This window comes from Labrus bergylta, chromosome 6, assembly GCF_963930695.1.
Source record: "Labrus bergylta chromosome 6, fLabBer1.1, whole genome shotgun sequence".
In the NCBI taxonomy this organism is placed as follows: Eukaryota; Metazoa; Chordata; class Actinopteri; order Labriformes; family Labridae; genus Labrus; species Labrus bergylta.
The window spans coordinates 3601293-3616600 of NC_089200.1; the positions used below are offsets into that span (position 1 = coordinate 3601293).

Below are 15308 nucleotides of genomic sequence, written 5' to 3' on the forward strand. Positions count from 1 at the left end.
TCAACGGCTCTGACCACATTCCTGACATCATCACACACAGTGGTAATTCTAGAGTCTGTTGACTCTGTTTGAACTGTCTGTATTGTTTAAAAATGATTGTAGATGTATAATGGCTGAATAAAATACTCATACATACATGATCAGTTTGCCAGCGTGCGTGTGTTCGGAGAGGAGAGCGGCAGATTATAAATTCATCGTACTCTGCAACATGATGAATCAGTTTATGGACGCCATCTTGTAATACTCTTAGTTCACCAGCAGATGGCGCATGTGCTAGTTGTAAACCCAGACAGTAAAGCGTATGTGAAGTTGTTAATCTGTCTAAAGAGCTCATTTCTTCCATTTATGTTCGTTGAACTCGAATATTTCTGCCAAATTACTTACTCTAATAATTAAAAGGAATATATTATGTTAGAAATGAGTGTTTGTTTTCTATTTAATCTTTGTGCTGGATGTGAACATTGTTATTCATGTCATGTTTGTGACCCTGTATGAACCAGCTCTCTCAGAACACTCCGTTTTAGTGTGTGTTTCTCTTTAAATGTAATGATGAAGTCGTTTAGTGTGATAGCACTAAACGATAGCAGCTTTAGCAGAATTAGGACGCTTATGATCCGACGAGGCTTAAATTTCTAGCGCCATCCTTCTTCAGTTTAGAACTGAAGTTAGTTAGTTTTTATCCTTATTTTTTGGACGCCCTGGCAGAATTGGCCACCTCCTGTTTTTCATTCTTCTCCAGGATTCTGTTGCTCTTTATTACCACGTGTGAAAGCAAAACGCCTTTGTAGAATTTTTTTTTTTTTTTTTGCTTGGACAAAATTATACCCCCCAAATTTGCCTCCCTATCTGTACTGCCTTGGCTCTTGCAGATTTCTGAGAAACTCCTCTATTTCTCTGCACATTATGCTTCGGTATTTATTCTCCTCTAGGATTCTGATGCTGTTCTCACGGTTGAAGGATTTTTCTGGTATTGCTGCTGCCTTCATGTGATACTGTATCGACCTGTGGGAGTCATTTAGATTAAAGTATAAATGATTTGCATATTTGTTGTAAAGCATCTGTTTGTCTGAAGGTTCTGCAGGTTCATTTTTGAGCAGTTTCTGAAATATCTGCTCAGCTTTGGCCTTGCTGTGATGTGACTTTGCATAGATAGTTGCGAGGTCTGTTTCGTTTCTGAGTGAAGAGTGAGGGTAAAGAGAGAGCAGCTCCTCTTGGAGAGCGATTGCTCTGTCCATCATGCTTTGTTCTGGGGAACTACTGCTTTTATAAATGATCCTCCATCTGTAGCAGAGCGCAACTAATTTCTTCAGATAACACACATCTGGATGTTCTTTCAGAACTTTCTCTGCCAAATCAACGGCCTCATCAACTGATATGTATTTTATGTAAAGGTTTAGTAAGGCCCACATGCCACTGCCACTGCAGCACAGAGTGCTCACATTTCCAGCCAACTCACGGACTTCATCTCGAATGTTTTCTCCTTCATCAGCACGTTGGTCAAGGTAGAGCGCAGCGAGGTACAAGTTCTCTGGATCCCGTTCCTTGGCTTGTCTCATTTTCTCCAAGAGGTCAGGGTCCAGCCTTGTGTCACTGAAGTTTTGGGCGTTCTTTAACCATATGACATAGCTGGTGTTCCAATCCACCATGTCCGGCTGCATCCTGGCAGCTTTCTCGTAGTAATCAACAACCAGCTTCTTATCCTCTCCGAAGAACATCAGGGTCCAGGCCTTTTCAGCGCAGATCTCTGGATGGAGGTCGTCCTGTGATGGAGATGGGTATTTTTCCATCAGGGCATCAACCTTTGACAGGTAAGCCTGACTCTCTGCTTGATCTCCCAGGTGGTGGTGCAGCCAGGCCAGGTTCCCGTAGTTCACCACTAACCAAGGACCCTCATCTGTGTTTGTCAGCTTGTTGAGGGTCTCTGCAGCTTTATGGAACAAACTGTTAGCCTCTTCATTTAACCCCATCTTATACTGAATGAACCCCCACAGGTTGTAAATGTGGCCCAGCCATCTATTTCCCTCCTCTGTGCTGAAGTCCTCCATCTTGTCTGTGAGACGTAAAAGTTTCGGCCTGCTGCGGTCCAGGTCCCAGGTGAAATGGCACTGCAGGGACTCCAGTGTGGTTTGACTCTGAGCAGCACTGATGGAGAATAAAAAAACAAACATTTAAACACATCAGCAGCTAGTTTTTTGCTTTGAAGTGTGCTATGTTTGGATGTTTACTGTTCATCTCCCATGAAGAAAATAAGATGTTTTAAAGGAGCAATATGTAACTCAGACACCTAGTATTTAAATGAGTACTGCAGTTAAAATTCTAAACATTGTATGGTCACAAATTAGACGACACTTTGAGTGGCTTTCCCTCCCTAAAGCAACGCCCATACGTAATAATCACCTTTTTATACCAGCTAGGATTGACCCACGATTTACATCTTTGGAGAGGAATGGCCTGCGCTGTCTGGGTGACTTATACATTAATGATGTTTTTGCGAGTTTCGAACAATTACGTTCTGCATTCAATTTAAATAGCTCCGACCTTTTTCGATATTTTCAGCTCCGTGATTTTGCTAGGACCCACTCACCGGCATTCCCTCAAGTTCCAAACCCTAGTGGCATTGATCTGGCACTCAAGGCAAGAGTCTTGCCCAAAGGTCAGGTTTCCTACCTTTATGACCTCCTGTTCACAACTAACGAGTCTGCGGTAAATAAGATCAAGGCTGATTGGGAAAACGAACTACAAACCAACCTTTCTGAGGATTTCTGGAAAAATCTCTTGGGTCTGTTAATTCATCTAACACTAACACCTCCAGTCTGGTTAAGAAGGCTCATCAACGCCTCTTTTTCCTGAGGACACTGAAGAGACACCACCTGTCTTCAGCTGTGCTGGTGAACTTCTACCGCTGTGTGATCGAGAGCATCCTGACCAGCAGTGTCACAGTCTGGTACGGAAACTGCTCTGTCACAGACCGTAAGGCGCTACAGCGGGTGGTAAAAACCGCCCAGCGTATCACAAGGTGTCCACTTCCTGCCATTGAGGACGTCCAAAGAAAACGCTTTTCCCCGAATTTGCGGCGAGCTCACAGCATCCTTAAAGACTCCTCCCACCCTGCCCACAGACTGTTTACCCTCCTGCCCTCCGGTAGGCGCTTCAAAAGCCTCCGGACCAGAACCAGCAGACTGATCATTTAGTCTATGGCGAGTTGCAACTAGCAGTAGTGGTCTGTCTTTATTCGTCTGTTTTCTAATGTCGTCAGTGTATAATCGACCAGAAACAATCTGATTTATAGCTCACTGCTCGTTGCACACTTCTGGGTATGGAGTTTTTATTCTTAATCATCACATGGACTTTGTTGACTGTGGCTCAGTGTTTGTTTGATCCCTGCCACTCGCACACGGGCCGGATTCAGTATTCTCGGGGATTTTTACTGGATCTAAAGTATCGACAGCAGCCACTGTTGCACCTAATTACCGAAGACTGTTTAACAGTGGATAGCTCCGGTCATCGTGATGATTTTAACAAAAAGAACAACAAAGGGAAAGTACGGAAACGAGGGAGACGGGGTGGTGTCCGAGAGAGGCTCAAGCGTCTGAATCTCCACCGTATACCCCTCTCCTCGATGCTGCTCTGTAATGCCCAATCCATCAGAAACAAGATCGATGAGATCCAGGCCAACGTCATTCATCTGGAGAATTTCAGAGACTCGTGCATCATGGCTTTCACCGAGACCTGGCTTACTTCTTCGGACTAGGACACGGATCTAACGCTCTGCGGTTTTGGGACATCGGTGAGGCTTGACAGAAACGTTAACGTCACAGGTTATTTCAATCACTGTAACTTGAAATCATTGAGCAACTTTCACCAGTATATTTCTTGCCCCACCAGACTGAACAAAACTATTGACCTGTGTTATGGTTTAGTCAAAGGTGCATATAAGTCAGTTTCCCTGCCCTCTCTTGGCTCTTCTGATCACAACACCATCCTTCTGACCCCCATCTACAAACCTCTCCTTAAAAGAGTAAAGTAGTCACAAGGACAGTGGAGCTGTGGACTGAAAGTGCTATTCATCATTAAAACGTAGATAAAAATCATTCAGTGCATATGCAAGCTCTGTCTGTGATTTAAAACCGTCCATGTTAATCCACCCATTTTTCTTGTTGTCCTGGCCAGTCATGGTTTTCATGCCATCCCACACTGCCTTTAGGTCATTACTATAAAATCTATCCTCCACCCTATTCTTATATTGGAGCTTAGCCCTCTTGATTTCATGTCTGGCCTCTTTCTTCGCTTCTGCTATCTCAACAACCCCACCATGCAGAAATGTGTCATGTTTCCTGTGCAGTGCATCCTTCACTGCCCCTTCTAACGCTAGTATAAGTGTTCATTCTGTCAGATCCATGTTTAAAAAATGTAACATTAGGAAAAGCCCTGCAATCTGCAAAAAGGGCCTCCAGAGACTCTACTTTCTGCGCAGAATGAACACTTTTAATGTGGACAAGACACTGATGGTTTTATTCTACTGATCTTTTATAGAGTCAATTTTAACCTTTTGTTTTATCTCATGGTATGGTAACCTTTCTGATCAGAACAAAAATCGTCTTTCCAGTATTGTCAATACAGCCAGTAAAATAGTCGGCGCTCAGCAGCTTTCATTGTCAGAAATCTGGAATAGACAAGTTGTTAGAAAAGCAAAGTCTAAACATTCGTATGCAAGTCAGATACTCACCTCATCTTTCTGCTGTTTCTTCCTCTCAGTCGTTTTCTGAAGATGACTTAGTCGAGCAGATGTCTTGATGTTGCTCTGTGGTTACAGTCGCTCCAGCTTCAGCTCTCTAGTGTGGATGGCGTGATGATGTGCAGCAGCAGCTTTAAATGTCTGTGATAGAGGCGTGGCACTTTCCTTACCAGCATGATGTTATGTGAGTTTAATTTCTTAAGAATTGAAACTGAAAGCCTCAAGTTGCAGGGCTCTCAAGTGTGTGTGTGTGTGTGTGTGTGTGTGTGTGTGTGTGTGTGTGTGTGTGTGTGTGTGTGTGTGTGTGTGTGTGTGTGTGTGTGTGTGTGTGTGTGTGTGTGTGTGTGTGTGTGTGTGTGTGTGTGTGGTGTGGGCATGAGTTTAGACATTATGTGGGACTGTCTGCCTTTACAATTGTGACTGATCATCGCCCATTGCTGGGGCTCAGGCACATGGCCATTGATAATAACCCCACAGGACGGAGGGGTCGCTGGGTGCTGGAGTTGGACCATTATGCACAAGGACGGCCCTAGCAATAAAAATGCGGACGCTCTTTCCCGCAGGCCCGTTTCCCCTGGCTCTGTTGGGGCGACAACAGACCACGTTGTGGGCTCAGTGGACTGCTCTCCGGTCTCACCAGGAACATGATCTGACCTACAGACTGCTTATTCTCTCTGCTGCACTAACTCCGAACTGCAGGTTCATGTCAAGACATCCCATGGGGGGATCTCTGGTTGACCGCCCTCTGCAACGGGTGGCAGCAGATATTCTGGAACTGCCTGTGACATCTCGGGGGAATAGGTACGTGCTGGTTGTGGAGGATTATTTTACTAAGTTTGTTAATGTGTACGCCCTTCCAAACCAGACTGCTCACACGGTTGCTCACTGTCTTTTTGAGGATTATGTTTTGCTGCATGGAGTCCCTGAGGTCCTGCACACCAACCAAGGCCGCCAGTTTGAGGCGGACGTGATTCAGGGTCTCTGTCAGATGTTGGGGATCAAGAAAACATGCACCATGGCATACAATCCGAAGTCGGACGGAATGGTGGAACGCCATAATCGTACTCTGATTGACCAGCTTGCTAAGATGTTGCTCTCTCGTGGGGGCAAATGGGACAGTTATGTAAAACAGGTCGCATTTGCATACGTGGTATGCATGGTTGGGACCTGCGACCTCCTGATCTAGGACTAAAAAACAGGTGTCAGAATAGCTGCTGAAATTAGCAAGAATTCAACTGGCTGTCTAGTTCACACACTCTGGTCAAACTGTTAGCTAATATTACTGATTACCAGCTGACTGGACACAATATTCCCCAACATACAGAAATCAAATGATGAGATGACTTACTGTATTAATACCATATGGTCCTCTTCTCCATAGACTGTAAATATAACGGTCCTCTCCCACATCGATCAGTCTGTACTTCAGCGAGCGTCTGAATCAAAGTGCGAGCGTCTTCTTTGTAACCAGAATGTAGCGTTGTTGTAGCGGGAATATCTAAATCTTACCCGGATACAGCAATGGTATTTATTGATTGGTTGTTGGGATAGCTATATATATATATATTTTTTTTTTTGATTAACTGGTACGTGGCAAGCTCCTTCTGATCTCTATGGGAAACCCACTTGATTCATATCTGTTCCACTGTTAAAAAAAATAGCGCCGCAATTTTGTGGGCATTATCCTGGTAATTTATGCGTGAGAAATACAAGGTGTGGCGTGTGAGCGTGTGAACAGGTTGAAATGTGTGTCTCTCACTCCCAATGCGTGAGATTCAGAGCATTGAAGGTTGTCAGTTTTGATGCGCTTTGGCGCCATCAGGAGGTCTCTGAGTGCAACTGCAGTGTCATAAAAACGGTCACGCCTCCCCCTCTGACACCATGTGCATTTGTTGACAAACAAAGGGTGAGGAAGCCGGCAGAGACGCTGTGAGAAGATGAGGAACCGCGCAGACTCAAAAGGTACAGTAATATTACCAGATTTTGATGGAGCCTGAGTGTCTGCAGCCCGTTGTCTAGTTTGTTTATTCAACTGTTACCATGACAACTATAGGTCGTGGATAAATGGCTACATAGATCGGTTTGTAAGGTTACAAACAATTTGGAGACAAAAGTAAAGCTGCTAAACGTGAGACAATGATGACGTCACTGGTAATGATGCAGCTCGGAGTGACTATGGGGTTTCCTATTGCGCGAGACGCTAGCTTAACATTCAGTACATTAGCCGTTAACATTCACGACTAATGAATAACTTTATGAATATTATTCAAAACTCCGCAGAACTGATACGGGATGAATCGAATATGATCAGTAACTGAAAACCACAGTTTGATTTCATCCAAACAACTAAAAAAATACTTTAAAATGTGTTTATCGACGGAGTGTGAATCATCATTAACCTTCCTCCGACCAAGCTGTCAACGGCTCTGACCACATTCCTGACGTCATCACTCACACTGTGGTAATTCTAGAGTCTCTTGGGGATTATTCCTCTTCATTTTACTTTGTTGACTTTCAGAAACAAATTTTGGTTTTCAAAGCAATAATGTATGTGACACTTAGCAGGGCAACAACAGTGAGTGCTGTGAGATGAGGCCCCCTTAGGGAGGTTTCCTACTGTCATTTTGGGGGACCGCTTTGGTTTATATTTGTGAGCCCTGAGGGGCCCCTACTGGTCTGGGGCCCCAAGCAGTTGGGGCACACACACACAGACTCCAAAATAAACAGGCAGGAGAATAATGTAAAACTCAAAACAAGATATACAATGAAAAACAAGTGTTTTGGAGAAAGTCTTATGCTGTCAATATCAACCTGTTACACTGACAGAGTATGAGGTTTTTGTTTTTCAACATCGGTTTTCCTTTTATTCCAGGATTCAGCCCAAAACTTCAATTCACCATCAATGATGAGCCGGAGCCCGGAGTGGGGCGGAGTCAGTACAGGAATGCAGCATATAGACAATGTGTGTTATGGAAAATCAACAGGAGAGATACAACAAGTCACAATATACATGGGTAACACTTTACAATAAGGTACACACATTTTGCATACTTACTGGGAGACGAATGGAAAACTAACCACTAGATATAATCCAGAGTGCATATGTGAAATGTTCTTATTCTTCCTGACACAATAAGTGTATAAAAGGCTCAGACAGTAGGTGGCCTTCCTGTTAATTGCTCACGCTCCTCCTGCATGTTGATGATGTAAGCATCTCAAGCTTTTTGCTTCTGCCTTTTCCTTTTCAGTCGCTACATAACACATGACTGTTGACTCTGTTTGAACTGTCTGTATTGTTTAAAAATGATTGTAGATGTATAATGGCTGAATAAAATACTCATACATACATGATCAGTTTACCAGCGTGCGTGTGTTCGGAGAGGAGAGTGGCAGATTATAAATTCATCGCACTCTGCAACATGATGATGAATCAGTTTATGGACGCCATCTTGTAATACTCTTAGTTTACCAGCAGATGGCGCCTGTGCTACTTGTAAACCCAGGCAGTAAAGTGTATGTGAAGTTGTTAATCTGTCTGAAGAGCTAATTTCTTTCAATTATGTTCATTGAACTCGAATATTTCTGCCAAGTAACTTACTCTAATAATTGTCAGACGCTTATGATCTGACGAGGCTTAAATTTCTAGCTCCGTCCTCCCGATAGTTTAGAACTGAAGAAGGTGAAACCACTGAAACAAAAAACTTCACGACGATTTCTTGGTGTGCACACTGTTCATTTATTGGTATGAAGCCTAAACACAGCTTGAGCAAACAGGAGCATCTTAATATATAATTTTCAGGTCTCATAGCAAATACATTTTCACATGAACAATGAGGACTTTAAATATCCAAAGCGAAGCACATTCTTATAAAATCCATTAATTCTAAAAACTGAAAATACAGCATTGAAAAAACACAACAGAAGCAAAATACATGATAATCACAATTCACACATTTCTTCATTAAGTATTCACCATGACGACCGTGTTTTACAGAGGACGTCCCACCTACCAGGAGCTAGGGTGTAAGAATTAAAGGTCACATAGTCTCCTCCTCTTCAACCAGCTTAAAAAAGTCTCAGAGCTTCCAAAAACATGTGTGAAGTTTCTTGTTCTAAATCCACTCTGATCCTGTATTTGATCATGCCTATAAACCCCTCTATTTCAGCCCTGCTCAGAACAGACTGTTTCTGTGTCTGTACCTTTAAATATGTAAATGAGCTGTGCCTGACCACGCCCTGTCTCTGGAAGGGCTTGGGTGTACTTGGTGCTTTCTCGCTCCATGTCCTATTGTTTACGGTGAGAAGGCAGACTCAGAGGGCAGAACAAACACCTAGCTGTGGGAGTGTCACCCACCTGGGGGAGGGGCTACTGCCCTTTGTGATGTCATGAAGGGAACTCTGTCCTGAATTAGTAAGTCGTTCCCGACTCTCTCCCTCTCTCTCCTCTGTTTCTAACTCTATTTACTGTCCTATCTCTAAATAAACGCATAAAAGCCCAAAAATAAAAATAATTAAGAAAATATATATTTTTTTTTATTTAACCAGGAAAAAGTCTCATTGAGATTAAAAATCTCTTTTACAAGAGCATCCTGGCCAAGACAGGCAGCAGCACAATTACAGGATTTCAGACATAAAACACTTAACAACAATGAACATAAATACAGGAATCACAAAAAGAACCAGTTCACCAGAATCTGTCATAAGTCATGAGCAACAAAGCGATCAAAAAGGACAATACGAGTTAGCTAAAAAATCTACAGTCAGATATTTCTGCCTCCAGATCATTAAGACCACCTTTAAAAACATTCAAGGAAACCAGCTCCCAAAGACTTAAAGTATCTTGCAACCGATTCCAAGAAGAGGGAGCAGCATACTTGAACGCCCTTTTTCCTAATTTCGTATGGGCTTTAGGGATGGTAAGAAGGTGAAGATGCTAACTTCCATTACTTTATATGTAGCTCTGTAGGTAGGATGGAAGCAGACCGAGAATACCCTTATAAATAAAAATATGCCAGTGATTTAGTCTACGTGCAGACAAGGCAGTCCAACCAACCCGAGCATACAAGGAGCAGTGGTGAGTAAGGGCTTTTAGATTGGTGATAAACCTCAGTGCCCCATGGTAGACAGTATCCAACGCATGTAGGCTTTGCCAGGATGCATGCACGTAAAGAGCATCGCCATAGTCTAGCACTGACATAAAAGTGGCAGCAACAAGTGTTTTTTTGGCCTTAAATGAAAAGCAAGACTTAATTCTAAAATAAAATCCTAATTTTAACTTGAGTTTTTTTTAACCTGTTGTTGAATGTGAGGCTTAAAAGAGAAAATAATAAAAGTAAACCTTCCTTTAATTTATTTCAAATAGTTTTGTATGGCAAGAAATTTGTTTTTAGTTAGTTTTTATTATTATTTTTTGGACGCCCTGGCAGAATTGACCCCCTCCTGTTTTTCATTCTTCTTCAGGATTCTGTTGCTCTTTATTACCACGTGTGAAAGCAATACGCCTTTGTAGAAATGTTTTTTTTTTTTTTTTTTGCTTTGACAAAATTGTTCCCCCTAAATTTGCCTCCCTATCTTTACTGCCTTGGCTCTTGCAGATTTCTGAGAAACTCCTCTATTTCTCTGCACGTTATGCTTCGGTATTTAGTCTTTTCCAGGATTCTGATGCTGTTCTCACGGTTGGAGGACATTTCTGGTATTTCTGCTGCCTTCATGTGATACTGTGTCGATCTGTGGGAGTCATTTAGATTAAAGTATAAATGATTTGCATATTTGTTGTATAGCATCTGTTTGTCTGAAGGTTCTGCAGGTTCATTTTTGAGCAGTTTCTGAAATATCTGCTCAGCTTTGGCCTTGCTGTGATGTGACTTTGCATAGATAGTTGCGAGGTCTGTTTCCTTTTTGAGTGAAGAGTGAGGGTAAAGAGAGAGCAGCTCCTCGTGGAGAGCGATTGCTCTGTCCATCATGCTTTGTTCTGGATCAGGGTAATTTCTGCTTTTATAAACTATCTTCGATCTGTAGCAGAACGCAACTAATTTCTTCAGATAACACACATCTGGATGTTCTTTCAGAACTTTCTCTGCCAAATCAATGGCCTCATCAACTGATATGTATTTTATGTAAAGGTTTAGTAAGGCCCACATGCCACTGCCACTGCAGCACAGAGTGCTCACATTTCCAGCCAACTCACGGACTTCATCTCGAATGTTTTCTCCTTCATCAGCACGTTGTTCAAGTTAGAGCGCAGCGAGGTACAAGTTCTCTGGATCCCGTTCCTTGGCTTGTCTCATTTTCTCCAAGAGGTCAGGGTCCAGCCTTGTGTCACTGAAGTTTTGGGCGTTCTTTAACCATATGACATAGCTGGTGTTCCAATCCACCATGTCCGGCTGCATCCTGGCAGCTTTCTCGTAGTAATCAACAGCCAGCTTCTTATCCTCTCTCAAAAACATCAGGGTCCAGGCCTTTTCAGCGTAGATCTCTGGATGGAGGTCGTCCTGGGTTGGAGATGGGTATTTTTCCATCAGGGCATCAACCTTTGACAGGTAAGCCTGACTCTCTGCTTGATCTCCCAGGTGGTGGTGCAGCCAGGCCAGGTTCCCGTAGTTCACCACTAACCAAGGACCCTCATCTGCATCTCTCAGCTTGTTGAGGGTCTCTGCAGCCTTCTGGAACAAACTTTTAGCCTCTTCATTTAACCCCAACTTATACTGAATGAACCCCCACAGGTTGTAATTGTGGCCCAGTTTTCTATTTCCCTTCTCTGTGCTGAAGTCCTCCATCTTGTGCGTGAGGCGTAACAGTTTTGGCTTGCTGTGGTCCAGGTTCCAGGTGAAGTGGCACTGCAGGGACTCCAGTGTGGTTTGACTCTGAGCAGCACTGATGGAGAATAAAAAAACAAACATTTTAACACATCAGCAGCTAATTTGGATATGCTTTGAAGTGGGCTATGTAAGCAGGTCTATATCTTACAACTTATCAATAATGACACACACCATCCCAGCCACTGCCTGTTCATCCTGCTGACATCTAGCAGCGCACATGTATGTTCTGCTACTTTATGACTGTATTTATGTTTGTAGTTTCTCCTCTACTCTTCAAATCCGATGTACACAGCAACGGAGGAGCCTCGTTTGTCAACCTGAGCTGTCAATCATGCCTTTATTCCCCTTTTTGTATCGTCAGCTAACTAAGTAAACTTCTCAGATAAATGAAAAACACAATAAATTATTTGACATCACTGCATGGGCTCAGGAACAGTTTCCAGGAGACATCACATCTCTGGATTCACAAAAGTTAGATTCAACTTTTGTTTTTGTCTTTTATTACCGCTGTCGCACGGGAAGTGATGGTTCTTTTAACCAATCAGTGGACGGCGGTGTGTCTAGATCCTACCTTATCGGTACGTATGGTACCCCAACAGAAGGGTACCAAAAAAGTAGGATGTTACAGATCTGTTATTTGGTACCGTTCCCAACTTCTGACAGTGGAAAAGACAACAAATGATGATGGTGGAAATAGAGCAATAAACTGCCCTACCTGTAATCGTGACTCGTCACCTTGCAGTGAAAATATTTGGAGCGTAAAATAAGACCAAGGAGAGCCTGGCTAAATCCTTTGGGGGGACAGGCCTACTGCAGAGTGGTATTAATGACCCTGTCCCAACTTTTTTTTATGTGTTACTAGCATAAAATATTAAATGGTCATAGTTTTCCAAAAAACATTAAATGTCTCAGCTTTAACAGTTGGCATGTTGTCTTTGTGCTATTTTTAATTAATTAGTCTTTATCTTTACATTTTACACAACGTCCCAACTTCTATTGAACGTGTGGGGTTCTTTGTTGTTAACATGTACTTCTTCTTAAAATGTATTCTTCCTTTATAAAGTAATTTACGTATATATACTTGATGTTTTTATTGCCTGAAGGACCAGCAATTGATAAGTTAATGTGCAACCTGATTGTGTGCAATTAAATTTATGAACCTTGAACCTTCCTACTGCTGCAGCTGATACCTTACTTCCTTATACCTTTAGTATGTTTTTATTAAACAGCAGAGTATTTAATTTCCATGGTAATCCTTATTTTACTGAAGGTAAATATATAATTATAATTCCACCTCTTAAAAAATAAACAAAAAAACAATTAGTCATAATATTGATTCCTTAAAAGGAAACACAAATTAAAATCAAATTTTTTTTTTTAAGTTTATTTTTGGGCTTTTTGTGCCTTTAATGGAGAGATAGGACAGTGGATAGAATTAGAAATCAGAGATAGAGAGAGTGGGGAACGACATGCGAGAAAGGGTCCACAGTGCGGGATCGAACCTGGGCCGCCCGCTTGGAGGACTATAGCCTCCATACATGGGGGACGCGCACTAACCACTGCGCCACCAGCGCCCCTAAAATCAAAATTTTGACCCCAGACAAACAAAATGTCACAAAAGCCTCAAAGTGAGAAAAGTAAACATATGAAACACTAAAATAATGAAGCTAAAGGGGAAGAAAAAGACTAATAGGAAAGGGTTTGGAATTAATAAATTAGAAACATGTAAACATTTGTATGCAAGTCAGATACTCACCTCATCTTTCTGCTGTTTCTTCCTCTCAGTCGTTTTCTGAAGATGACTTAGTCGAGCAGATGTTTCCTCTTGATGTTGCTCCAGCTTCAGCTCTCTAGTGTGGATGACGTGATGTGCAGTAGCACCTTTAAATGTCCATGATAGAGGCGTGACACTTTGGAAGTCGTAAATCCACCTTTCTTTATCAGCAGGCTGTTATCTGACTGTCCTTTCTTGAGAATAGAAACTTAAGTCCTCAGATTCCCTGCAATTTATTCAAGGAGGAAAAAGTTCCTCCTCAAAGAATTGATGTATTGCTGTAATCACTTTTTTGCTAGATTCCCTAGTAGTGCTGTAGTCAAGACCACACAAACCGAGACCAGAGTGCTCCGAGTTCAAGACAAGACTAAGACATTTAGGGGTCTAGACCAATGAAGACCAAGACCAAGGCAGGGCGAGACTGAGCCAAGACCAAGACCAAGGTGGGGCTAGACCGAGACAAGACCAAGACCATAAACATCACTACGAAATCATCATCTTATGTTGAGGGGGCGTGTGACTCACTTAGACCGTAACACCGGGAAAGTTGTGGACGTAACCGAGGGATAAAAATCAACCTTCAAATGAATTGAAGTTATTTAATCTTTTAGAAAGAGGCACTTTCCTTCTAATCACAGTAATGACGTGGAAAAACTCAGTGGTGGTCTTGACAGGTCTTGATTGAAAATCTGGAGTCCACCCAGTGTCATGATTTGGTCTTGTTTGGTTTTGTGTTTTGGCGTTTGGGTTTCCATGTTTTGATTTCTCCTGTTCTTCCCTAGTGTTGCTGGTTTTTCCCCTTGTGTGTTTCCTAGTTTGGTCTTCAGTGTTTCCTGTGTCATTTTGTAATTTCAAATCCTTGTGTCCCTCTCTGTTCTGGTGTGTCTTGATGTTTAACAGTGTCTTCAGTGTTTCATGTATTTGTCATAGTTGTCCTCAGTGTTTCTTGTCCTGCCTCTGTGTGTTTCCCTCCAGTGTTGATTGCCCTCATTGTCTTTTCCTGTGTCGTTAGTCTCACCTTTGTCTGATTACCCTTTGTCTATTTAGTCTCTGTGTTTCTTGCCCTCTGTGTCAGGTTGTTGTTGTATGTCGTTTGTCGGTGGTGTTTGTAGTTATGTCAGATGTTACTTTTCCTTGTACTCCCAGTGATTCCTCGTGGCTACCTTTATTACATTTCGACTTTTCAAGAAAGTAAGTTTTTGTTTAAATAAATATTTTTAATTTTTCATTCTCCACTTGGGTCCAGTTCCTGATTTTCCACACCCGTTCATGACACCCAGTCTGATACCTGAGACAAGACCAAGTAGAAATGCTTTAAATACTCTTAGTTTACCAGCAGATAGCGCCTCTGCTGCTTGTAAACCCAGGCAGTAAAGTGTATGTGAAGTTGTTAATCTGTCTAAAGAGCTAATTTCTTCCAGTTATGTTTGTTGAACTCGAACATTTCTGCCAAATTACTTGCTCTAATTAAAAGGAATACATTATGTTAGAAAAGAGTGTTAGTTTTCTATGTAATCTTTGTGCTGGATGTGAACATTGTTATTCATGTCATGTTTGTGACCCTGTACAAGCCAGCTGTCTCAGAACGCTCCGTTTTGGTGTGTGTGTCTCTTTAAATGCAATAACCCCCCCCCCCCCCATTGGCTCTTTAATAATATGTTCCCTTCACGATTTTAAAAATCGTTTTGTGTGATAGGCTTTAGCAGAATTAGGACACTTATGATCTGACAAGGCTTACATTTCTAGCTCCGTCCTCCCGATAGTTTAGAACCGAAGAAGATGAAACCACTGAAACAAACAACTTCAAGACGATTTCTTGGTGTGCACATTGTTCATTTAGTGGTATAAAGCTTAAACACAGCTTGAGCAAACAGGAGCATCTTAATATATAATTTTCAAGTCACACAGCAAATACATTTTCACATGAACAATGAGGACTTTAAATATCCAAAGTGAAGCACATTCATATAAAATCCATTAA

The 15308-nt window shown here is 42.1% G+C and overlaps 3 protein-coding genes across 3 annotated transcripts in view; all 3 read right to left on the reverse strand.

Moving 5' to 3' along the window:
- Positions 1–842: 842 nt before the first annotated feature.
- Positions 843–4731, reverse strand: LOC110005166 (interferon-induced protein with tetratricopeptide repeats 1-like). The gene is made up of 2 exons (XM_020660604.3): positions 4727–4731; positions 843–2142 (listed from the first exon to the last, which is right to left on the reverse strand). The coding sequence occupies exons 1-2, from the start codon at positions 4729–4731 to the stop codon at positions 843–845; spliced, it is 1305 nt and encodes a 434-aa protein (XP_020516260.2).
- A 3722-nt stretch (positions 4732–8453) lies between these two features.
- The window catches only part of LOC136179479 (interferon-induced protein with tetratricopeptide repeats 1-like), an 83569-nt gene continuing 76714 nt past the window's right edge, over positions 8454–15308 (reverse strand). The window contains exon 3 of the mRNA XM_065956316.1: positions 8454–8741. The gene's annotated coding sequence lies outside the window, so the exon portion shown is untranslated. The remainder of the gene's footprint in view (positions 8742–15308) is intronic.
- LOC136179380 (interferon-induced protein with tetratricopeptide repeats 1-like) lies at positions 8735–13421 on the reverse strand. Its single transcript, XM_065955568.1, has 2 exons — positions 13310–13421; positions 8735–11608 (listed from the first exon to the last, which is right to left on the reverse strand). Exons 1-2 carry the CDS (start codon positions 13312–13314, stop codon positions 10969–10971), a joined length of 645 nt encoding a protein of 214 aa, XP_065811640.1. The 5' UTR covers positions 13315–13421; the 3' UTR covers positions 8735–10968.